A 25,213-nucleotide genomic window follows, 5' to 3' on the forward strand; every position below is an offset into this window, starting at 1 on the left:
ATCTGTTTTGCCACCATGCAAAATGTGGCAAACTAGTTTTACCTAATTCCAGAGGCAGGAATCAGGTACCTAGGAGAGATATGGGAGCGACTAAAACCTCTTCTAGCACTAAACGTCTTTACTCGATGAGTTCAAGCCCTCTAGAAGGAGAAACTCAAGAAGGGAGACATCTCAGGAAGTAGCCAACTGGGGATCCCCTCTCCCCACCCCCCCAAAAAAGAGGACCCCATCCGGAGAGGAAGACAGCAGAGTCCCAACCAGCAGTTCGACAGCCCTCTGCAGCAGGAGCGAGGACAACTCAACCAGACCACATGATGAGTTAAGAGGGCTCCAGTGGAATTACAAAACCTCTTCCCTTCGGGTTAAGAGACGCTAAAAAATACGATCTTTCAACTGCTGAAGCAACATAAGGCCAACGGCCACATTCAGAGCAGGAACTGACTGGGATTCTGGAGCCTGTGGCTTTAGACCAGCAACAGAAAGAGCTGACTTGCAGAGAAGAGAAAGTACTGAAGAGAACAACTATTCGCTTACAGCAATGCCTTGGACACTGCAGCTCCCGTGTCCAGAAGCTCTTTCTGGTGTTTCATTATGATTGATGCTGGTAAAGCCCACCTGTGTGCCCGTGAAATGTCTAGAATCTGCCTTTAAAATGAGTATTGGCCTTGGAAAGAATATATAACTTCATTTAATGAGGGTATAAATTTAAAAAATACAATACTAAGGGGAACAACCGACACGTTCAACACTAAAGGAGTAGTTCAGTAAATATAAGGGGATGCCATGCAGTCATGAAAATATTTATGAAGGATATGTATATGCATGAGAGAATATTTTAAAAAATGCAAAAGACACAGTTATGTGTATACTATGATTGCAACTATTTTTTAAAATGCCCCTGTGAGGATTAACACAGAAGATAAAAATGCAAAAAAATTATTTCGTTAAGTCAGTGAGATATTGGGACTTTCGTCTTCAACAACCACCCATCTAGACATTCTTCGAATGTCTTTACATTAACTTTCTTTTTTCGAGCAATATTTTGGTAGAAATTTAAAATAAGGCTCAAAATAATTGTGCAGAATCACAGAAATTTAAACTTGCTAGAAACCTTGGAAATCAGGTACCCTTCATATCTTACAGGTGAGCCAACTGAGGCGTCGTGAGGGCTCCTGGGAGCAGGGGACACAGTGCACAGCAAATTAATGCTGTTGCCCTTCTTCAATGTAGCTGCAAGACCACAAGGTGTGAGAGGCCAAAAGGCGCTGAGAAGCCACGCTGTTTGGACCTGGAAGCGTCATGATCTCACGGGTCTGGCTGCTTGGAATGTTCCACTGGTAAGCATTCCAGTCTACACAGGCCTCTTAAGTGATATGGCTTTACGTGACTACGTCTTCACCAACAGGCTTCTGAAATTCTCATCCCGAAGTGAAATAAAATGTTTAATGTGGCAAACGCCACAGAGAATTCGTATGAACCACTGAAGGAGAGGTTAGTGCCTCATGGAATTCAAAGAAACTATTCTGACACCTCCAGACTCCCCCGGGTGCAGCCAGCCTCTTCCAGCCTCTCCTTCTACACAAGCTCTCCAGACATCAGGTGACCCGCTGAGCCTGAATTTCTAAACATATGGGCTGGAAGGAAATACTGTCCCATATGAGATCATAACAAAATGAGCACCATTCTCTGACACGCTGATTTTCCCCTCCCTTCCTCTCCAACAGTCTGAAATTTAGCAACACAAAGTAGACACAGCAATCTTTGGGGGATGGAGGAGAGTGGTGAGGAAGTTGAATTGCAAGTGGGGAAAAAAAAAGGGGCTGAACCAAATTCCCCTGTCCTTTTGAGAACAGAGGGTGAGGAAGAGGAGGAAAAGTGTGGAAAAAGACAAGAAAACACCAGAAATAGCAATAAAACAAGCTGCCATTAAAATTTATGGGCCGAATTGAAAACAATCAGTTATATCAAAGATTTAAAATCATATACCAATCAACCTTGTGCCCAAAGATGGCAAAATACAGAGAAACAAGAACAAAATGAACTCACACAAATACATTTCAGTTGGTGCTACAGTGAAATGCCTCTCCTGAATCCCACGATTACTTCAAAGTCTCCAGCGAAGGGAAGAGGAGCCAGAGAGCTCAGAGATGAAGGGCTGCATCCTTTAATAGGATGACCATGCAACACTAAGTCACAAGAGATCACAGGAGAAGGGAAAACAACCAAATGTGCTTGAAGATCAAAAGCAGCTTGCGTCCTTTGAGCATCATGCTGTAGAAGGGAGAAGAGACCCACTGACAGAGCCAGGAAAGGCGAAGCAGAAACCAAGAGGCACCTAAGGACTGCATGGGGTCTATGACTCAGAGACTGCTGGCTCCTGCAGGGCGCAGCAGAGAGACACCTGGCAGGAAGGAAGACATATGCTCCTGGGGGCAAAGCCAGGCTGGAGAAGAAAATGGGGCAGCGAGAGGAATGAGGCCCAGCACCAGTGCCCCAGATCTTCAGGCAGGGAGAAGGAGCACATTTTACCTAGACAGACCGACTTTTTCTAGAAAACCACTTTGAAACAAAGCCAATTATTTAGACTATTCCCATCCTGTCTTCCAACGCCCTTTGGATGTAAGAATCGGGGCCAGGAAAGTTGATGTTATTGACACTGTGAACATGGAAGCCATCTCCTCCACACTTAGAGCTAATTCATCCGCAGAAAAAACATGCATAGCTGATCAAAGTACCAGGAACTGCTGGCAGAAGATAGGAGCAAACTAGAATCCAAGCATTCTATCTTAGCATATATTAAGGGAATTTACTGGAAAAGCAAGATATATCACGTTCCTTCCTTTTCAGTTGCTCCAGGGCAGCGGTGGCCTGTGGGCAGCTCAGGGCACTGGATTAGGTGCTGAGTGGGCTGTTGCTACAGGCAGGACTAGGAGAGGGCCTGACATCTGCTGGAGAGAGGCTATAAAAAGTCAAAGTGTTGCCATCAGCTCTTGGGGTCTGGAGAAATCAAGTTATCAACCCTTCACCCAGCTCCCACCCAGCCCCACCCTGTAAGAAATCTTTAGAAGGAGTGCTGCCCAAGATGAAAGCAGAATGCCATGTGAAGGCCTTCAGTTTCTTAGCTCTACTGAGCTCTTTCCATGCAGATCCAGGATGCTGAATTTCTACCCACTATCCTGGAAATAAAATGAGGAAGAGAACTGCAGGTGGCTTGAGGAGGTCCACCCTGGGATAGTCACCAGTCTGCTCCCTTGAGGAGGTCCACCCTGGGATAGGCACTAGTCTGCTCCCTTGAGGAGGTCCATCCTGGGATAGGCACTAGTCTGCTCCCTTGAGGAGGTCCATCCTGGGATAGGCACTATGCTGCTTCCCACATCTTGTTGAGTGAGTGAAAAGGATGGATAGCCTCTTGCCTGCCCTTCTCTTGCTAACAGTCCACCAATAAAGTCATTTCTGAATTCCAGACTATGAGCCGATCTATACAACTTTCACATCATTCTTCTCCAAAACACTCCATTCTGGTCCAATTAAAAAAATCATACAGATCTTCTTTATTCCAAAGTCAGAAGCTTGGACTGAATAATTTAAAGAAATTTCCAGAGAAGTCTCAATATAATAGGCAAAGATGTTTCTTTTCCCAAAAGAATAAACTTAAAAATAAAAAGCCAAATAGTCAAAAGGAGAAGTTTATGATTCAAGAATTTCAACTTGGAAAGAAATTGTAAATCTCTTAGAAATTCAAATTAGGTACTATAGACCAATTTATTCAGGGGTTCTCTATTCTATTGACTCACAGAAGCTGTAAGAAAATTTTAAAAAGAAAGATTTATTTTTATTTTTAAATCATACCAGTCCTACCTACAAATAGGATGACACTTCGTCTCTTAAGTCACACTCCTGGCTGTATGGTCAGAAAGAGGAATAAAACACAAAGTGCTAAATCAAACACCTACTTAATCAGTAGCAATTTTCTAAGAAGCATAATATTTAGTAAGATCAACATCCAAAAAGGTCAAAATAGTATTATACAGGCTGCAAATGAAATCTAAGGACTAGATTGTCACACTGGAAAAACGATCATTTGAAAAAACAAACATGTGCCTGCTATCAAAATGACCTATACTCATTACTCATTGGGTTACTATACTCATTGGGTTAAACAGCCCTCTTAGACTTTTACCTTATTTTATATGGAATAGTAATCGTATGTCTTTACTATGAATTATGCCCATCGCCAAAGCATGTTATGCCATGTCTACAAATAAACGACTGTCTCATTCTACGTCTTTTAGAGACAGATGTAATCAATTCTCTGCACCATCTGGACATGCGTCAACTCTGAAACTGAGACAGCGTGACAAGCTTCCTCTTCACGCAGCGCTGGCAGCTTCACTACAACACACGCTTGCTCTCAGGAAAGCCCCGGGGACTGGGTGCCCTTTGGGAGAAAACAAACAAGACGATTATCTTCTCTCTACTCACACGTCAGGCAGACCAGCATGGTGCGCACAAACAGGTCTACCACCAGCTCGCAATGCTCGGGCACGCGGGACACGAAGAAGGGGACGATGATCTCGGCTGGGACGTAGAACTGGAGGGCGTAGGTGAAGAAGATGCCGAAGGAGTAGAGGAGCTTAACCGACTGGTACAGCCTGCAGAGAGGGCAAGGCACACTCAAAAGCCTGCTCTGCACACTCACACACTAGCAGTGAGAGTGCAAAATGGTCCCACTGCGATGTGGTCACGTCTATCCATGTTACAAATGCACACGTCCTTTGGACCCAGCAATGTCATGTTGAGGGGCTGATCTTGCAGATACACTTGCACGTGTGCACAAAACTTCTATTTAAAATATGTCACTGCAGCATTATTTAAGTATGAAAGACTGAAAACAGTCGAAATGTTAATCGGTGGGGAGCTGGTTAAATGAGTCACGGTGTCCTCAGACAGCTGTTAAAAAGTAGGGGGCAGAAGTGCACATGCGGATACACAACCAGCTCCACGATATGCTCTTAACTGAAAAAAGCATGAAGCAGCACAACGTCTGCAGTGCGCTACAAATTGTCTAAAAAAGAAAAAAGAGGGAAAAAATGCTTCCCCTCACACACACACACACACGCGACTTCTCACATACACTAAACATCTCCAGAAGGAAACACGAGAAACTGATAACATGGTGGCCTCTGAAATGGAAAATTCTAGAACTGGGGACTACGGGAGGTGAGTGGAAGCTTAACATTTTCTGTATACACTTAGAACATTTAGCATCTTTACCATGGACATATACTCTTTCAAAAATAAAAACAATTAAAAATACAACTAAAATGTAACAAGTCTATTTATATCCTCCCATCCAATTCAGTGCTCTCTAGAATCAGATGGTGACCACACAGGGCCAAGAGGCAAGAGCAAAATCCATCTTTCCACTCCACTATGGCCATCCTCCTACCACTGCTTCATGCGTAGCTTCTCAAGGAGACCATCAACACACCATGGACTATCTCTATCTTATCCCACGTACAGGACTGTGCAGAGTAGGAAAAAAGTCTGACCAACTAGTACTCATGGAACTGACATGATCATCAAAGCGAAGGCCACTCTGCCCGTGAGCACAGCCCCACTTCAAACAAGACTGTCATGCATCAAGCAGCGAGGAACACGGGCCTCCTTCCCTTGTTGGAAATCTATTTAAAAGTGATGATTATATTGTGTGTGACATGCATTGATTTCTCTGTGGTTGAACGTAATACCTAGGTGTTCTTTGCTATAAGTAGGAGAACATCCTGGGAGAGACTGAGTTTGACAAAAGGTCTTCCTAGCTCCAAGAATAGATAATAACAACCCTTTGGAAAAACCAGCTGGTGGCTCTATAATTAAAGTCAGCACAACACCAGAGCCTTCGGGAGTGCTGGGAAGTCTGCAATCAGGAGAAGTCACCTGCAGGGACAGCCAAATAAATCGCCCCCAAATGGAGGCAGAAAGATTAGAGCAGCTGGGTTTGGAGTGTTGCAGGAAAGGAGACAGATGCTCGTCTACGGCTCCACATTACGTGGGCTGCTTCTGCCGCCCCTAATCCATCCAGCCTCAGGGATGCTGAGCTACCAGCTGACTCGTGAAAGGGGAGGAACACTTGGGAACTGAAATCCAGGCGTCAGAGGGAAAGAGAAAGGAAGACTTCCTGAAAATACTGGCCCATTTCAGGGCTACCACTTGGCTGGCCCTACAACAAACCGCATCCCTGACCACTGCTGATTATGGCGTCCTGTGCTCAACGCTGATGACACTACTGGATAAACGTTTCTCTGAATTTTCTCAATCTGTCCTTGCCCAGTGCCTCACCGATTAGAGCTCTGAAAAACACATACAGTACATCAGCTAGCTGTCTGGAAAGGTTATTCTCATCCCCAGGGCTCTCAACAAGCTTCTCAGTGTCTGCTCACAGATGCTCTCCACAACGAAATTTTAATCTTCCAAACAGAACTGTTGCATACGACACACCTTGTGACATCTACCTATTTAGGAAGCATTTCAATGTGTCTCAGTGATTCCCTACAATACAGCAACCGAGAGTTAAGGAGAGTGAGATAGGGAAGGGCCCCCCACAACCCTGGTCAAGGGTGAGGGTCTCTACCTACACAGCAGGCTGGTGACTGCCATGGGGGGAGGCACAGCAGAAGGTGGGAACCAAGCAGAGCTGCCCTCCTCTCTCCCCACCTATTTGAATGGTTTAAGGCAAATGGACTGGACACTTGGCCCTTCTGGGCTCAGATTCCAGGGAAAAATGGCACATCAGTCAGCTGATCAACCAACCCACTCAGCATAAGCCTCCATAGGAATCACACCCGATCAAAGAACAAAGTTCAGGGCAGCATCCCACTTTTCCATCGCATCAGTACAGTATTACAAAGCTCTTTCTCACGTGTATCATTTGATCTTCATGACAATCCTGGCAGGAAAAAGGAATAGACCATCCTGTCTATTCCGGGTCCCTAGAAGAGGGAACCGAGGCAGTGAGAAGCTGTGATGGTTCAAGGCCACAGAGTGAGGACCTGGCCATTCACATCTATCTTCTCTGCCCCAACTCCTAAACTAAGCCCTCCTCGCTGACAGCAACTAGGTGGGGGTGGGGCTAGAGCCTGAAGGGCCCTGACAGGCAGGTTAAGGGTTCTGTCTTTATGCAAGGGCAAAGGGAAGCCTTTGAGGGGTTCTCAACAAGGGCATGCAGGATTGGATTGAGTTTTAGGTGTCCCACATGGGTAACAAGGCAGAGAACAGATCTGGAGAGTGAGAAAGACGTAGGCCGGGAGATGGTCGAAAGCTTGGAGGGCAGCCAAGGAGGATGGCGCTGGCCTGGGGAGGGAGGGTGGGCAGCATTGGGCTAAAGGGGGCAGATTTAACAGAGAAGAAGGAGGAAAAGTCCACATTCTGACCCATTGATTTTAAAAAATATCCAGCGCTCCCAGGCTTCCATCCTCCCCCACGTACCAGCAGTTGGGCAGGTTGAGGGTTATGCTGCCTTGAATATTAGCTCCAAACTGCAGGTACCCCAGACTCCCCAGGCTGATGTAGAGGGCAGTGATGATGGCCATTCCGACATACAGGATGAGTGGAAACTTCCGGGGATCCTTCATCTTGTTTTCCAGGGGCAGAACCTAGGAGAGTAGTGAGACAGAAGAGAAAGCATAGAAAAAAGCAACATTAATGGCCAAAAAAAAGTGTAATAGTCTCACAAAACAGTAACTTCGTTATCCCCAGAATTTCCCAAAAGCACATTTGTCCTTTACTAGATAGATAAACAAATACAAGTTGTTTCATCAGAAGTTGCACTCGAGAGCTGAAGAGACCTAGGGCCCACTGTCTGAGCCGGAAGTGCTGGGAGGTAAGGCTGGGCAAGACTAGACACCAGAAGTCCGGTCCAGACCAGCGTTCTGCCTCCTGCGATAAGATCCCGGTGGGGTGGGAGTGCTCTTTGCCCCTCAAATGCAGCCGCACGACAACCAGCAGGCCTTCCCACACCATGCCCACCTGGCACAATGGGAAACAGACGCTGTTGGTGGAACAGGTTGGCTGTACCTCACCTGAGGTCACAGCTCTGCTAACCTCTCCAACAAATGCAAAACGTAGGTCAGGAAAAACTGCCACTCTAGCTCCCAGAAACTGTTTCCTTACCTCAAAATGGGACAGGCACCAGCGGTGAGAAGTTAAACCTCCAAGTTACAGAAACTGAGATGCTGAGGTTGGCATGGCTTAATGGAGGATCTTGGAGATTCAGGATCCTAGAGATGTATACAATACAACCCAGTTTCCAGACTCCTATTTCAAACCATTGACCCTTGCCTCCTACTCTCTCACAGTAGGGGACATTCTTTAGCTAAAACAAAGGAGAGGCCCCTTATGGAGACTGGTTCATCTAGGAACGGGGACAACAGCAGGTATGACTGTGATGATCTTCACAATCTGTTATCAACTGCATCTGGCATGGTTGATGTGGAAAACCAACACAGGGCAATGCCTAGCTGTGCCACAAACCAGCTTCGATCCTGTCATTTCACTCATTTTTCTCGGGCACCTGCAGCCATGAGGCAGAGGGGCTCTGTGCCAGCCCCCCCGAGTCTGCTGCAGGCTGGGGCTCAGAGAGGCGCCACAGCTCCGCATTACCACTGGCCCTCGGCATACCCCCACCAGCTCAAGGGTCTCGGGCTTCCATTAATCCACATCCAATCACAGTTTCCAAGCTTTCCTTCAGCTTCCTTCTACAGAGAGTCTAGGGAGCCAGACGGCGGGGAGCCCACCTCCTCCATGACTGCCAGGCCCGGGCCAGAGGCAGAAGCACAGAGGGAGCACAGTGACAACCCAGGGAGCAGGGCGCCTCGGCCGACACACTGAACAGCCCTCAAATCCAAAACCAGGAGTTGAAACCGCAGTGTTCTCTCTCTCTGTTGTAAAAATCGGAACCTCAGAGAAACCTTGAAGTAACAGAGAACGTGTTTACAGGATGACTCCATATCTGAGCCTCAGCTACTGAAATGAAGCAAAGAACAGCCTCTGCGCTGTGCCGTCAGGGAAAACTGATAACGGGAGTACGATGCTCCGTCAGAACCCAGGGTCTCCGGGCACCTTCCCACTCACTCAGCCTCTCTCCAGTCCCAAGGACTTGGGACAGTTCTCGCTGCTGCGATACAGCCCGTGCAGGCCTCTGCCCCAGCGGCAGGGAAAGCACTCATGCTTGCGAATCAAGGTGAGACATTCTTCCTGGGCAGAGAGAAGCCCCAAGAAAAAGCCAGGGGAAGGTTTAAAACCTCAGGACAATGACTTAGACACAGTCACTCAGAAAGCCTTCCCCAAGATGTTAGAGCCTTAACACGTGCCATCAACACAACCAGGGCAATTCCTCAGTATTTTGACAAGCAATTTGTCCAGCTTCTAGGTTTTCTTAAAAGTGTGTAAGGTGATAGGGAAATCAAATGGGAACAGAAAGAAGTTCCAAGAAAGGAGAAATGTCTTCCTATTTCCTAAGCCCTTGGCCAACAGAGCTAATCACTTTCTTCAGAGAAGAATTTTGGACTTTTATTATGAAAAACACAAATAACAATCAAATAGGAACAACTGAGGGCAGACTCCTCTCTTTAGAAGAATGTGGGGAAATCACAGCAATGATGGGGGGAAGCTGGGCTAGGAGTGAAGGCTATTCATTTACACGTAGAAAATACAGCACACCAATGCTCCAGGGCAGAGACGTTACTCATGCATTGATTGATTTAATAATAAAATTGATAATATTATTAATGAAAATTAAAATTTCTTTAACGCTCACCATGTGTCAGGGACTATGCAAAGCACTTTACACATATCTCATTTAATCCTAACAACTGCTGATCATTAGGCTCACTTTTCAAAAGCAAACAATGAAGGCTCAGAGAGGTCAAGTCCTCGTGCAAGGTCACACAGCTACTCTTTCACAGAGTAAGGACTCACCCCAAGTCAGTCTGACTCTAGACTCTGTTTTCCTAAGTGCCATGTACTATTACTTACTGCACTGCACACACAGAAGACGAGTGTGCAAAAGAGGGGGTTTGAATGTAAACATTCTCAAAGTACATACAATTTATTTTCAAAAGTCAGAGGTGGGAAACTTCAGTGAAATCCCTGAAACACAGTTCATCAACTGGACAATAAGCCTCAGAAGATCATTTCTAACCCCATTTCCTCAGCACTCCTTAAAGCAGACCTCGAGGACACCGAGGGCACAGAAGATCATGGTGCAACTCTTACCATCCCAATGCCTTCAAATGCAAAAATGGCCGTGCCAAAGAACAGAGGGTAGGTCTTCCAGGACGCCACCAACGGGAGGCGGCTGGGGTCTGGGATCCTCTGAAAGAGAGAAAATAAGACAAAGCAAAGGCTACAGAGAGACTCCAGATTTGAACCCCAACAGCAGACAGGTCGTTCCTTTTCCTAAATCCAAGCTCCTCTGAAGGGAGAAAGTCTGACACCTGACAGGTGATTCAGGGACATTTAGCTTTTGTATTTTTTTCCCTTGAGGCTGCGAAAACCCTACTTGCTTTGGGGAAAGCCCAGCCCAGTGTACCAAAAAAAACTCAAATGTTGGAGCATGCACAAAAACAGTCACATTCCTTTACAAGATAATCCCACCCCCAGAAATTTAATCTGAGTAGAAAAAAAAATCAAAACATGAAGGAATTGGAGCAAAGCTATTTAACAGTAACTAAAAACAACCTAAATGTTCCCACAAGTGAACAGCTGGTTTATCACACATCAATTACACTACAGAATATTATGCACTATTAAAAAGCAAAAATTGAGATAACTAAGAAGCACGTGAAAAACTGCTTATGAAATAATAGTGAGAACAACATTTTTTAAACTTACATTTCGCTACGATATAACTATATAAACACTCAGTACCAGGTAAAGCTGGAAGGGAGGGTGGTAGATATTTAGATCAGCTCTTTTTCCCTTTTTTCTGCATTTTTCTTTCTTTTTTTTTAATTCTTATGAATGAGTTTGAGCACTTGTAAAATATTAATAGGCATCGACAAGAGTACTGGAACATTTGGGAAAAAAATAGCAAAAAGAGCATTAAAAAATAGGCAAATAAAAACCAAGGCAATTGTTAACCGAGATACAACATAAGGATGTAGAGCAAGGAGGCGCAGACAGAATCCTACCTGGCTCACCACTGAGCACAGCCCCCAGTAAAGGACAGCATCGAAGGAGCAGGACTGGGAGTGAAACAGAAGCTGCTGTCCTCTTAGAATCTGGCTTCTTAAGCCATGTGCATACATTGTTTAGATTAAAATAAAAATTGACCTGAAAATTGTCTTTTACAATGTTTTAAAATTGATTTAACTATAGAGGTGTATTTAGAGAAATATGGGGCATGTCCTAATAGTGTGACAGAATAACATCAGTGTGCCAAAGGAGACCTGATATTAATCTCTGTAATAGGCTTCTCTTTAAAAGATTTTAAAGCAATTATACAATGTCTCCCTAAAATTTAAAGAAATAAAAAAATACTTTTTTTTCTGAGCCCCTGCTAAGAAATCAGTTAGATCTCTTTATGAGAAGCATCTCAGTACTTGGAAGGAAGACAGACTAATAAACATGTTTGCTCTACTTTGAGACAATAGAGTGAGACCGCCCTACGATTATTCCTGAGTCACAGTGTAACTTCAGTTCCCGGAAACAGGGGCCATCTGTTGGTTAGTGGATGACTGCTGCCAGGGTTCCTCCATCAGATCAGGCTGAGCTATCAGAGAGGCAATTTCAGAATACATGTCTGGGAATGGCAGTGTGAATGAGGCACTTCATCTTTAATGTCCACTGGGTTTGTCCCAGGCACTGATCGAGATCTCGAATTACAAAGTTAAATTGTGCTTATTTTCCCTTCATTTTAACTTAATTTGCCAGAGGTGGGGCAAGAAGCTCTCTGGAAATGGTCAATCACGCGTTCACAAGCCCTCCTTCCAGTCCCATAAAAAATGGGACACGGACAGCTGTGTATTTTGTGTTTAAAAAACAGTTTCACACGGGGCTGGCCCCGTGGCCGTGTGGTTAAGTTCGCGCGCTCCGCTGCAGGTGGCCCAGTGTTTCGTTGGTTCGAATCCTGGGCGCGGACATGGCACTGCTCATCAGACCACGCTGAGGCAGCGTCCCACATGCCACAACTAGAAGGACCCACAACGAAATATACAACTATGTACCGGGGGGCTTTGGGGAGAAAAATAAAATCTTTAAAAAAAAAAAAAGAGGCCAATGGCAGCAACCATACTTTAAAAAAAAAAAAAAAAAAAACAGTTTCACAGAAGAGTCAATATCTGCCACCCATCTGACTTACCAGGTACACTGAGCACAATGTTTATCTAAATTCATCTGTCATTTTCCCAGAACAGTAAGTGCTTATGTTATATGACCCACTGTTTTCCTAGAAACCACATCAGTGGGTAACGGGGTCACTGTTGAGCAGACTGTGAAAATGAAGTAATGTTCACCCATCGGACTGACCAAAACTGAAAAGACCGATACATCCGGGTGGGATAGGATGGGCTGCTTATGTACTGGGGGAGGGAGTCCGTCTGAAATCGGTAAACAGGTTTTGGAAAAAGCAACCCGGCAATATAAAAAATTCAAAAGCACATACTCTTCACAACCGTGCCTCTAAATGAACATCTTGGAGAAGTATTGAGACATATCCACAAAAAGGAAGGCATAAAAATATTCACTGTCCTAGTACTGAAATAACACTAAAATTATAAATGACCTGACAGTCCACTGACTGGGGACTGGTTAAACAAACCATAACACATCTATTCTCTGAGATACTATGTAGCAATTAAAAAGAGTGAGATAAAACCAGGTGTATCAAAACAGAAAGCTCTCTGAGGCACTGTCGGGGGGGGGGGGGGGAATAGCTAGGTTGATGAACACTACATCTAACAATTTCACAAAACAAAACATATCTTTGCTTTACATATTTCTGTACATGCTAGTATAGTGTGTACGTGCACCCACGGGACCTAGAAGAGACAGACCAATCACAGCCAGCGGGTCCCTGAGAGGAGAGACTCAGGGTGGGGATGCGGTGTCAACAGGAACCTGTGTTGTCTGCCTTGTAATGAGTATACACTGATGAATTATTTGGGGGAATTAGATTTAAATACTTTTTTTAGGAGGAGGGTTGAGGAAGATTGGCCCTGAGCCAACATCCATGCCAATCTTCCTCTACTTTGTATGTGGGACGCTGCCACAGCATGGCTTGATGAGCAATGCATAGGTCCACACCCAGGATCCGAACCCACAAACCCCAGGCCGCCAAAGCAGAGCACACAAACTTAACTCTATGCCACCGGACCGGCCCCTAAACACATTTTTTAAAGCTATTCTTTTATTCGCCCGCTTTCACTCTTTCCCTTTTCTCGAGTCTTGGAAAAATGCACTGTCTTGTCCACACACAGCCACAGTGGTTAATGGCACATTTTTCTCAGCCTATCTTCTACCTACCTACACAGAGATGTCCTCTCTTATACTACCCTGCAGAACTGTCCACATGGCTAAGCGAGGGGGAATAGTAACTGCATTTGTAATTTTGAGAAATAAATATAAAACTGGAGTTGGTAAGGAATTACTTTAACTATAGGTCAGAAAAGTTGATCTTTATTTTTATCTGAATATTTTTCTCTATTTTTCCAATCTTATACAATGATCATGCATTCACTCTCTAACTGGGAAAAAGTCTAAACCTGTGATCTCACTGGGGGCTGATTTTGCCCCCAGAGACCTTTGGCAATGTCTGGAGATATTTTGGTTGTCACAAGCTTGGGGAGTGGTTGCTACCAGCCCCCAGAGGATAGAGACCAGGGCTGCTGTTAAACATCCGACGATGCACAGCTCAGCCTTCCACAACAGGTATCTGACCTAAAATGTCAATACTGCTGACATTGAGAACCCCTCATCTAAATATAGCACGCATAAGTAACATCCCTATTTACATTCCGCTGAGTGTTTTGTGGATGATTTAATAGGCAGTGTGGGGAGCCTGGGCTCGCACCTGAACAATGAACTGGTAGATCATGACCAGGCTGACCAGCATGCTGACGTTGGCCAGCAGGGAGAAGACGGACAGGACTCGGAGGTTCCTGATGAAAACCAGCAGCACCAGGAAGGGCAGGAAGGTCAGCATGTAGAGTCTTGAGTCCATGGTGGGCGTCAGAATCACCGTCTCATTGCTATGGCAGTCGTTGGTGGTCGCGTTGGCCGCCTCTATCACCTGGAATGAGGGGAAGAAAAGAAAGAGAAAGCCTCTCAGACGACTAAGGCCAGGGGACCTCCCACCAGAAGGGGCTCCCAACTAAAGGCTCAGTGTGTGAACGAGGCTGAAGAGAGGTCTGTGGTTGGGGAACCGTCTTTGAAGATCTTCCTAATTATCTTTAGCCAGCCAACTGTCTGAGCTGGGTTTGATCAGATCTTACCTAAAGACAAGAGGATAGACAAACATCTTGAGGTTTCCCTATGCCCAGGTTTTTATATAAAATCCAAGAAAAGACACTGTTCTGTGTAAAATGTTAAAATCTTAATTCTTTTGTTGACAAAAAAATGGTTTGGAAGGAATCCTAAAAAGAAAGTCCCCCATCTCTTACCATTACTCTCTCTCTCTTTTTTTTTTTTTTTACCAGGGCCCTACCTGTTTAAAGTTTTCAGCCAGAAAGACAAAGTAGACACAGCAGAATCCCAGCTGCGTGACAATCAGGAAGAAGTCCACGATGTGCCTGAACGTGGGGAAGGAAGGAAGAGAAAGATGCTGATGATAAAAAGCAAGGCTCCCAGAGACTCCCGGGATGTCTGAACAGTGCTTTTTCCCAAGTAATCACAGACCCTTCCCATCAGTGACAAGGATGAGTGTGCCCTGGTAAGAGGAGAAACTGCTAAGTGCCACTGCTGTGGATCTTTGGAGGAAGGTAAAGGAGGTGCTAACTGAATGGTTCCCAAGGGCCCCTTCCTGGCTTCTTGTCTGGAATGCTGCATGGGGTCAGGCAACCCCAAGACTGGAATGGCAGGAGCAGAGCACACACCCCAGGACCAGCGCCCAGCCCCTTGGCCTCCCCCTCCCCATGGCCTGCCTATTCCATCTCACACCATTCCTTCTAAAGCTACAGGGAGCCCTCAGCACAAAAGCCCAGCAAGTGGACCCCTTCACGGTCTCTTTCCATCACTTGGATCCAAGAACCAACCTACTCTCAGGTAAGTACACAGAAACAGATGTACCAAAACAGACTGCTGGTTGAAGCACTGTTACAACAACAGCTGGTGACAACCTAAAGGGTCATCAAAGGAAAGTGATCAAATTATAGACCATTCTTAACTGGAACAGTATACAGCAGGTAAGAATATGCTAAATCTATATCTATTGATGGGGAAATGTCTAAGACCTTTAAGGGAAAAAAGCAAGTTCCCAAACAGTATGCATAATATGGCCAATTCGTGTAAGAAAATCTTAAGAACATGTATATGTTTGTCTATACACAGAAAATCCCAAAAGGATGCCCAAGTAACTGAGACCAGTATATACTTTTACTTTTCACTTTACTTCCTTCTATGTTGTTCAAAAAAAAATTTTTTTTTTACCATGAGTACACATTAATTTTATAAAAGGAAGGAAGGGAGGGAGAGAGAGGGTAAGAAAGGAGGCAGGGAGGGGCAGGGGGAGAGAGAGAGAAAGAGGGGGAGAGGGAGAGAAGGAGAGGAGAGAGGGAGGGAGGGAGAAAAGAAATAACCAGCACCTAACCAACCAACCAACCAACCAACGGTGTCACTCAGCAACGTGGCTTCTCCTTATCACAGAAAACGATCTTGCTAAAAGAATTACATAAACCTGGGTCACAGCAAGAAGCTGACCCTGAGTGAAAGTAAAAGTCTCCCTGTGACCACAAAAAGGAGTTTTTCCGAAGAAGACAGTTTTAATGAGGTTCAATTAAAAAAAAATGGATTCAGCCTTTGCTGGTATCAATTCTCTAGATCTAAATATACCATTTCCTCAAACAGGAAGCAACAAGTATTTTCCTCCAGGCATCTGAAAAGTTACCATAAGGAGCAACTTCCAGACCCATCTGTTCTAGCTCGCCTCACCTCCTCCTTGAAGCCTTCCGTCTCCTGCCTCGCGCCCTGCCCTTAAAGCACCTATCATGTGCGCTTCTCATCCGGCACAGAGGACAAGAGACTCTTCAAAGCTCCTCTCCGTCTGAGCGTCTAGGACATATTTCTAGCTCATGACGCTCGCTTCCCACTGGTTTACACTCTCCCTCATGTCTTGTTCTCAAGCTTCCCATGGATCTTTCTCCTCACAGAGACCAGAAGCTCCTAGAGGGCCAGGACCATGTGATTTACCTCAGGCAGTCCCCATCCGTATGGCCAGAATCGTTCTGTACCACTTATAAGAGAGTGCTTAAATATATTTGTTGAACAAATGAGGGAATGAAATATGATCACTGGTCACAGTCAAAGTGGGAACAGCCCTTAGAGAGCTACGTTTTACCAGTGAGGAAACTGAGGCCCAGAGAAGGGAGGGGTCACTCAGCCCAAGGTCACACAGATTATCCCTGGGAGAGCTGAGCTAGAACTCAAGTCCACTGACTCGAACAACGTGCTCTCCAGTATTTATATTGTCTTCCACGTCTCACCCCGCTACCTGAAGGCCTCCCCACTGGGATGCCAGAGCCGCAATGAAAGAGGAAACCAGTTACCTTCCCCAGTGCGCGTGGTTTCGGAGCCAGGAGCTGGGGCTGGACTCCAGTCCGTACATCACCGTATCCCCATAGTCCACAAAGGACTTGTTCAGTCTAGGAGGAGGGGAGGGAGAGAGGAGGGGCAGAAGGTGGGGGTTAGACAGTGACGATGACAGAACAAACGTAGCTCACTGAGACCTGGGCCAGTTCCCCATCTGCCACCCTGGACATACCACTGAGTCCTGTACCTAATGCTTTCAAGGACCAGAAGCGTTCAGCCAACAGGACAGTTACTTTCATTATAACTAGCAAAGATCTAGTAGAATCATTTCAATGGGGTAAACATTATAAAGCACATAAAATTAGAACGTGGTCTCTGTCCATGGGACATAAGTAAATTCGACAGATGACAACAAGCCGAAAAAGAACACGAAACTAAAAGGGCAAAGCAGCGCTGTGATGCTGAGCAGCCGCCTCCAGCGAGCATGGAGAATTCAGAGTGCTCTGTGTAAGCGCTCACTTTCAGGGCTGCTAAAGGAACCCAAAAGGACAATTCGTGACTCGAGAGGCGGCTCGGAGGGCTCTCACCTGTGGCAGAAGTGGTGAGCACATTTCACCAGGATACCCATGCAGTGCACGGCCACGATGCCCATCACCAGCAGGCTGAGGGGACCCATCTGGGGACAGGCGTGGGCAAGAGAGGGAGAGACAGGCAGGGAGAGTGAGGAGTGAGCCAAGAGAAATTAGATTTGCAAATGATCAAAATGCTACTAAGACACTTTCCGATGACAGAACTTCTGGCACAGCATTAGAGAGAGAAATGTGACCAAGGAGACAAGCTCAGGGGGAGGGGCACCATCTGAACCTTAGCAGGCCTTTGAGAGAGTTAATCTTGCGGAGAAGAGGGGCACAAGAGAACGCCGTTCCAGGACCGCTGCCAATCAGAACAGAGGCTCCTGGGATTGTCTGGGAAGCGGGGATGTGTTAAGGGCGTGGGGAGAGGGGGAGAGTTCTCTTTACAACAATGCCAGATCAAGAAACGCAGCCCTTAGGTAAGGACAATCCACATCTCTGAGCTCTCTCAAACTCTAAAAGAAACCAGAAAGGCTTTGGACAGGCAGGCTATAGGGAATGAACCATAAAAGAAAAAGTAGGAGTCTCAGAGCTGGCCACCTCGGGGCAGGGCGTGGGAGGACTGTGTGGAAATGGACAGACTTCTGTTACAAATTCATCAGTTAATATTATTCACAGAAACTACCTGAGACATTGTAAGTACATCCTCCCCATCAGAAAGTAAGCTCCACGAGGGCAGGAACCTTATCTGTTTTATTCACTGATAGTAATCCAAGAGCCTAGGACACTGCCTGGCACACAGAAGGCTCTCGATAAATATCTTTACAGGAAACATATTTCATTCTTACATGAAAAATATCTTTCAGCTTTTTCTCTGCTGAAGTTTTTTAAGAAGCTTGTCATTTTTAAATGTTTTAAATGAAGGAATTAAAAAAAAACATTATCTCCTAAAATTTGTCACAATACTTCCCTCCACCAGGGCAGACCCTTACCAAGATGCCTGCATTCTTCACCGCCAGAGGCAGCCCCAGGAGTCCTGTGCCGATGTTGCTCTTTAGCAGGTGGATCAAGGTCTGGAACCATCTGAGGTGGGAAGAAGGTAGACAGGAGCGTGTTAACAAGAATGATTGCTAACATTTCTTAAGCACTTAGCACTGTGCTAAGTGTCTTCATGCATCTCATTCAACATCCACGACAACCCTATGAGATTTAGGGACGAGGAAGCAACTAGCTCAAGGGCACGTGCCTAGGAAAGAGTTGAGCCAGGATTCAAAACCAGGCGGTCTGCCTCTCCAGCCCACTCTCCTAGACACTGGGCTTAGGCTCTGCTTCCCGTGGCATCCGAGAATCCCTCTCCCTTGGAGATTAGACTGGAGGGATGGAGGGGGCCTCTCCAGGCGCTCTCTCCTGTCCTAGTGTATCTGGGTCTGGTTTTCAGCACAGAGCCGCCCACTGCAAAGACTCAGATCCAAAACCGCAACAGAGGATGACAAGTGTAACTGTGAAGGACCGACACTGGTGTGAGAGAAGAACAGGGGAAATAAAAAATGGAAGCCCCAAACCCTTAACAGAATGTTTCATGCAAAGTGAGCAGAGTAAAAATCATACACAAGAGGCCAGAAGTCCCTGGCGTACTCTGTATTTAAAAAAAAAAAAAAAAAAAAGTCAAATGTCGTAGAGTCCTAGGACTGGAGAAACCCTCTTCAGATGGTCACCTAGTTCACCCTTCTGCCTCAAGGACAGATTCACCCCTCAAGATACAGTTGTAAAGCCTCTCACAGGTCCTCACTCATTTTCTCACTCAGCAAATCCTAGCTGTCATGTGTAAAATGTTGTGATAATGCAGTGGTGGAAATAGGGGTGAATCGGATGTGGACCTCAGCCCCTAGCAATTCATAATGTCTCAAGGAAAACAAGCGGGACATGTTAATAATCACTCAACGTAGAAAGAGCACTGTCTGAAGCAGAGCCCAGGATCTGCGCTCAGGGAGGGGAGGTGGGTGAGGGTTCAGAGTGGATGGACCTGGGCTGAGCCCAGCGGGAGGGTGGGGTTTTTAAGTGTGCCCAGGGCAAAGAAGGGCCCGGAAATACGAGCCTAGAGAGAGATGTGGGCACCAACACGGAGGAGCGCGTCCTCTCAGGTGGGGTGAGGGTGGGCGTTCCATGGGGAAGAGGAATTCATCAAAGGACAGATAGCAGAGGAGTGGCCTCACCCCTAGCATTTTCTATCCTTTGTTAGGATGGACACAAAACAAGCCAAATATGCTATCACTTTCCCCCAATCACAGACTCACTCAGGATTTGGCCCCTGGTACTGTCTGGAAACTCTGAACAAATAACCTAAATCTCTCCTAAATGATGCTTACACATATTTCTTCAAATCTGCAGTTCAGTAGAAACTGAAAGCAAATAATACATGCTATTCATAAAGACCATATTAAGACCCATCTACACCCTCCAGAAAGCAATTTTACTTTTGGTAACCTTTCTCCTTCTACCTCCAGGAAGAAAACCTCCTGACTTTCCTACTGTCACCAAGCTCTTCAGGAAAGATCAAAGAAACTGCTTGGAGTCTAACGGAGAAGAGGCTGAGTGCTCTCCTGGACTACCCTGAACAACAGCTTAAGGACCGCAAGGGACCAGGGGTGACTCCTTCACTATCGGCAGCCAACGACCAGGAGATTATGGGCAGGATGATGGGCCAAGCAAATTCTATCCTGGCAAATGTTTAATCCTCTTAAGGGCAAAGGTAAGCATTGTATCAAACCCACCTGCCTACGGAGGCCTCCTCCAAACGCCTCTGAGCTGGGTTTCGTAGGCAATCAGGTCCCTCCAGCCTCGGCTCAGCTACTAACTCATGTGACAACTCCCTTTCCTTCTCTGGGCCTGTCGTATCATCTCGTCTGTAGAGCAAGGGCACTGGACTAGGACAACACACTTTCCAAAGTCTCTTCAGCTCTGAAACACCAGGATTCTAGGCAATTGAGCAAAATTACTCTTTTTAATCAATGGCCCCAAGCTGGGATTACCCAAAACCATCTCAGTTATCACCAAATCAGCTCATGGGCTGCAAAGTCTTAACTATGGGGAGGGAGGGAGAAATAAGCCTTGCAAATCTCTGTAGTTCTGTTCATGCTCCAGATCAGTACGTCTTAGACGTTTTCATCTCAGGACCCCTTTAGACACTTATAACTCACTGAGGATCCCAAACAGCTCTTGCTTATGTGGACTCTGTCTGCTGATATATACTATATTACAAATTAAAACTGAGACATTTTAAAAATATTTATTAATTCATTTAAAATAACAATAAACCTATTTCACGTTAATATAAAAGGTTTTTATTAAAAAGTAACTCTATTTTCCAAAAAATAAAATGTGAAAAGAATGGCACTATTTTACTTTTTTTGCAAATCTCTTTAATGTCTTGCTTAATAGAAGCCAGCTGGATTATCTACTTCTGCAATCAATCTGTTGTGACATGTTGTTTTGGTTGAAGTATATAAAAAACCTGTCCTCACAAAGACACGTCGTTGGAAATGGAGTATTTTAACTGCTTCTTTGGACAACTGCGGTAATTTTTCTTTGATACTACACCAAAACTCAACATGTGGTAGTTTCTTAGAAGTTAATTAAAAGGTGGAATCTGAATTTTTTTCATCCTCTATTACATTAAAACTCACTGAATCTTTGAACAGATCGTTTATCCAGGTACAATTTCCTAACATCATGCTTTGGTCATTTGGAAGATATTGGTTCCCTGAGTTATACAGATCTTCCAAATTCTGGCAAATTTCATTACACAATATTAAAAAAAATCACATTTATTAATATCATTGCTGATCTCATTAGCAAAGTCTTTAAGTAGAGGGAAGCTGTCAAGGTCACAGTGCTGGATACAAGTTTTTTCTAATTTTGCTTGAAAGCTCAAATTTTATTGTGGGCAACAAACACTGCTGACTGTTTTTCTTGAGGTGATGGTCCCATTTCCTTCACTTTTAAGAAAATGTCTGCCAAGTACTCAGGTCTAAATAACCTATAATTTGTTGGTTCCTTCTAGCAAAAAAAGTGTTCTATGAAAACAAAAAAAGCAATTAGTTCAGTTCGCAGCTCAATCACTCCAGGCCTTTCCCTTGAGACAAGTACCCCACTTTAACATGCAGCACACATGCCTCGTGCATACTCACCATTTTGTCACACAGAATATTAAAAGACTTATACTGAAGGATCATGGTTTAATAAAATTAGTAATTTGACTGCTTCATCAAGGACATGCTTCAGTGAAACTAGCTTATTCTTTGCACACACGTGGCAGCAAAAAATACATGACACATGGCATAATGTGCTGCCAGTGCCTTGATTCATGCTAAGGTGCCAGCGGTTTTACCGGCCATTGCTTCTGTACCATCAGTGCAGATGTCAACCAAGTGAAAAGGCAAACAATATCTTAGTATTATTAGGAACATAGTTTTGACCTCTCAGACTTCTCGAAACGGTCTTGGGAACCCCAAAGGGTTATGAAGACCACATTTTGCAGACAGCGGCTCCAGAAAACCTAGAGAAAGTCAGTTTCAGTCAACTGGTTCCTCAGTCTGCTAGCCTGGGGAAGAAGTAACTCAACAGGGCAATGAGGAGAAAAAATTGCCCAAGAGGGCAAAATGAGGCCGTCACCAAAACAGTCAAGAGCCTGACCACATCAAGTGTTAGGAGGTAACCTCACCAAGCACATCACCATGGAAGTCTTGGGGGTTCCTAGCTGCACCTCTGATTAAGGGTTCTACTGAGCCTTTGACCCCTAGAAGAGCCGGATGTGTGCATGCATATTGCACAGAAGGCTGAGAGATACCTCTGTGTACTTTGTTCCTTTGCAAACTACATAACAGGGTGGGACAGGGCACAAGTAGACAAGGAATTCAGCTCAAAAACTCATCCCTAACACTTCTCACCTACTAAAGATTCATGTGGGCTAACAAGGTCCCCAAATCAGCCTAGACCTCAATCATACCTGGCATGTTTTCTATACATAACTGTTCACGTGGATCCAGGCCCCCGGGCGTACTCAACCAATCCTCCGAGTCCCAAGGGCATCCTTTTCCCTGTATCACTTGTGACGGGACTGTGATACTTGCCGTCACTTACAGATGACCTCCTGGTCATCCACCTTGCCTCACAGTATCAGGGCAGGATGGGCCCTCAGAACAATTACACCCTGGAAGATGTCCCAGTACAAGCCCGAGGAAGGTATCTTCTGATCTGCTCAATTTCCAACAAAAAAGGGGTTATTTGGGGTTGACTGCTAGTTATAACCCAATGTGAAAAAAGAGATATTCAGAATAACTAACAGGCATGCGTTAGCTTCAATGCACACAAAACCTATGAGTTACTGTCCTGAAGTTGCTAGCTGGTTGGTTTTGAACTTTGGAGAGGTCACCTTCAAAAGGAAAATCTACACCCCTCTATGGCAAGGCAGTGCGCAGAGAAGTTGATGCCTGAGAACAAGAAAGCAAAAACTGGAAAGGAAACTATAGAGAGAGAAGCTTGGAAGAAGTATTTCAAAATAACAAGTGTGACTTCTGAGGGGAAGCTATCACGTGTCATTGGCTGCATCTGGGGCGCCTTCTGCCGAGGGGGTTGGGGGGAACCAATTGGGTGGAGAAGGTCAGGGAAAGAGGGAAAACGCCCCGTACCAGGAGAGACTGCAGCCAGAGGGAGCTTCACAAGTAATGAGCTCCAAGAGAAGCGTCTATGGTCCCTTTGGGAGTCATAGGGGACAGTGTAAGTCTAGGACATACAGGATCCCTCAGTCACACCCAAACCACAAGGGAACACAACAAGGGTGACAGCTAAGCTTGAATAAACAGAAGGGCTGCAAAAGATGGGATGCTGGGATTGGGGAGTGAGTCGGAGAACTCAGTGGAGTAGAAAACCCTCCTCGGAATTTTCTAATTTGAGTGGTGAACACCAGACAACCAGCATAGCTTCAGAGTGGGGTCTTCAATTTTACCTTACATTTGGGGAAACAGAGGCCCAGAAAGGGCCAAACTCAGCCCAGCTGAGTCTTGGGATTCAGTTTCCAGGGATAAGACTTCAGCAAAGTCTTAATGCAAAGCCCGTCTTGTCTTCTCTATCAACCTCTCGAATTTTTTTAAGTGCGGGAGAAGTTATTCCTCCTTCTTCCCATTTCTTCAGCCAAATGAACTGGCTGTTTGCAGAAGACTTTTGCAAAGGAGGCTTCCAATGGAGCTTGGAGGTATTTGAGGTTCTAGCACAAAGGACTCTCAGTTCTAAATTAAGAGAATGTTCTCTCTGGAAGTTTTTCTTATGTTTAGGCTCTTCCTCAGCACCAGCTTCCAGGACCAACCCAGCTGAAAGGAACCAAGAATAAGAAACAGACCAGAGAGTAGCAGGCAAGGAGCTCAAATCTTAGCACTGTTACTCACCCAATCTCTTTATATCCTATTTTCATCTGTGAAGTGAGGAATGGATAAAATGGGGGAGCAAAAATAACTCTAAGGGAGACTATGCTACTAATACTTAGGGACACGAATCCCGCCCAGGAGGGGAGAAGAAACAGCTACTTACGTTGTGCTGTTGCTTTCCCCAAATCGCTGGTAGGAGCCGGAGGAAGAGAAGTTGTTGAGGCCTTCAGAGGGGCTCTCGTCCGGACTCACATCGGTGGAGCTGTAGTCGTGGTAGTCCTCGTTCCGCAGTCTCTGCGTAGACATGGTAGCTGCGGGGACAGGGCCAGCACTAAGACCTCCAGGGGCCGGGGCCTTTAGCTCCAAGCCTGGGGTGGGCTCTGGGGCAGAAGCAGCCATTGTCACAGTAGCTCAGTGACAGCTGCACTCTGGATTAAGGACAACCAGAGTGTCTGGTACAAAGAGAAATCAAAAAGGTGCAAAGTACACATGGGCGGGCTGAGCTCAGTCAGCTTCTGCCTCCCAGCCTTCCCATATTTCTAAATTTGCCACGGTAGACCTGGACAGCGTAGAGGCGAGGCACCGCTCAAGGGGGTGGGGGAAGAGACAGACAGGCGCTTCCAGGAAGCCTTCCCTGTTCCTTGGGCCTCTGAGCTAATTTCTTGGACCTTGAAAAATAGTTAAATTGTATCCGTGTCCGTCTTCCTCAAGAGCAAGCCCTCAGAGGACAGGAATCGGAATGTGCCTACTGTATCCGATTTTTCCTCTGCACTCACTGGAGAAAGAATCTTGTTGCATCCAAGAAACCCCCTCTGGATCATCCAATTCTGTTCCAGCTGCCCACCAGTTCCCAGAGCCACAAAGGCTTTCTCCTTCCCTCTGCCTTGACCTCTGGCCTCTCCTCTATGGAGGTCATGAGTGACTCTCATCTGCTGACCTAGGACTCTTTTCTTGCAACCCAGCCTGCATACTGAGAAATGGCATCTGAAAGCAGCTGAGAGGAAGACCAGGTGCATGGGAGGTGCCCACCACTACCCCTTGACTCAACGTCTCCCCTTCACAACTCTTCTTTTTTATTTTTACAAATTTGCCAATTTTTAAAAAGATGGCGAAAGAAGAAACCCTTCCTGTTGTTTGCTGGGGAAGGAAGGTGAGGGTGGTATCCCCTGGGTGGACTTTCTCAGTAATGCAACTACAGAAAAGAGGAGAACAATGACTTCTCTAAGACATACAAGGATCTGCACCGATAAAGATACATTTGGGGAGTCCTGAAGCTCCCAGAATCCTAGAGACCGTTGCTAACAGCCTTCGGAGGTCACTCCAAGCTGCTCACTTTACAGATGAAGATCAACCCCCAAAGATGAAGGGAGTTGCTCTGCTGCAGCCAGGCAACAGCAAAGCAGGAAACACGGACCCTGATGCCCTGCCTGCGTCTAGAAACGTCTACTGAACCCACTGCTAATTGCAGTGAGGGAATATTAT

The 25,213-nt window shown here is 45.7% G+C and overlaps 1 protein-coding gene across 2 annotated transcripts in view; it reads right to left on the minus strand.

Moving 5' to 3' along the window:
* SLC36A1 (solute carrier family 36 member 1) overlaps nt 1-25,213 on the minus strand; it is a 43,606-nt gene that overhangs the window by 8,298 nt on the left and 10,095 nt on the right. The window contains exons 2-10 of one of the 2 annotated variants that reach the window (XM_014834307.3): nt 23,895-24,042; nt 18,305-18,395; nt 17,328-17,416; nt 16,758-16,853; nt 14,702-14,786; nt 14,069-14,287; nt 10,273-10,371; nt 7,486-7,652; nt 4,483-4,652 (exon numbers count right to left, since the gene is read on the minus strand). In XM_014834307.3, coding sequence (XP_014689793.1) covers nt 4,483-4,652; nt 7,486-7,652; nt 10,273-10,371; nt 14,069-14,287; nt 14,702-14,786; nt 16,758-16,853; nt 17,328-17,416; nt 18,305-18,395; nt 23,895-24,037 — 1,159 coding nt within the window. In that variant the 5' untranslated portion in view covers nt 24,038-24,042. Of the gene's footprint in view, nt 1-3,807; nt 4,439-4,482; nt 4,653-7,485; nt 7,653-10,272; nt 10,372-14,068; nt 14,288-14,701; nt 14,787-16,757; nt 16,854-17,327; nt 17,417-18,304; nt 18,396-23,894; nt 24,043-25,213 lie in introns of those variants that run through there. The other variant, XM_070517180.1, reaches the window with a different exon arrangement.

Source organism: Equus asinus, chromosome 9, assembly GCF_041296235.1.
Source record: "Equus asinus isolate D_3611 breed Donkey chromosome 9, EquAss-T2T_v2, whole genome shotgun sequence".
NCBI lineage: Eukaryota > Metazoa > Chordata > Mammalia > Perissodactyla > Equidae > Equus > Equus asinus.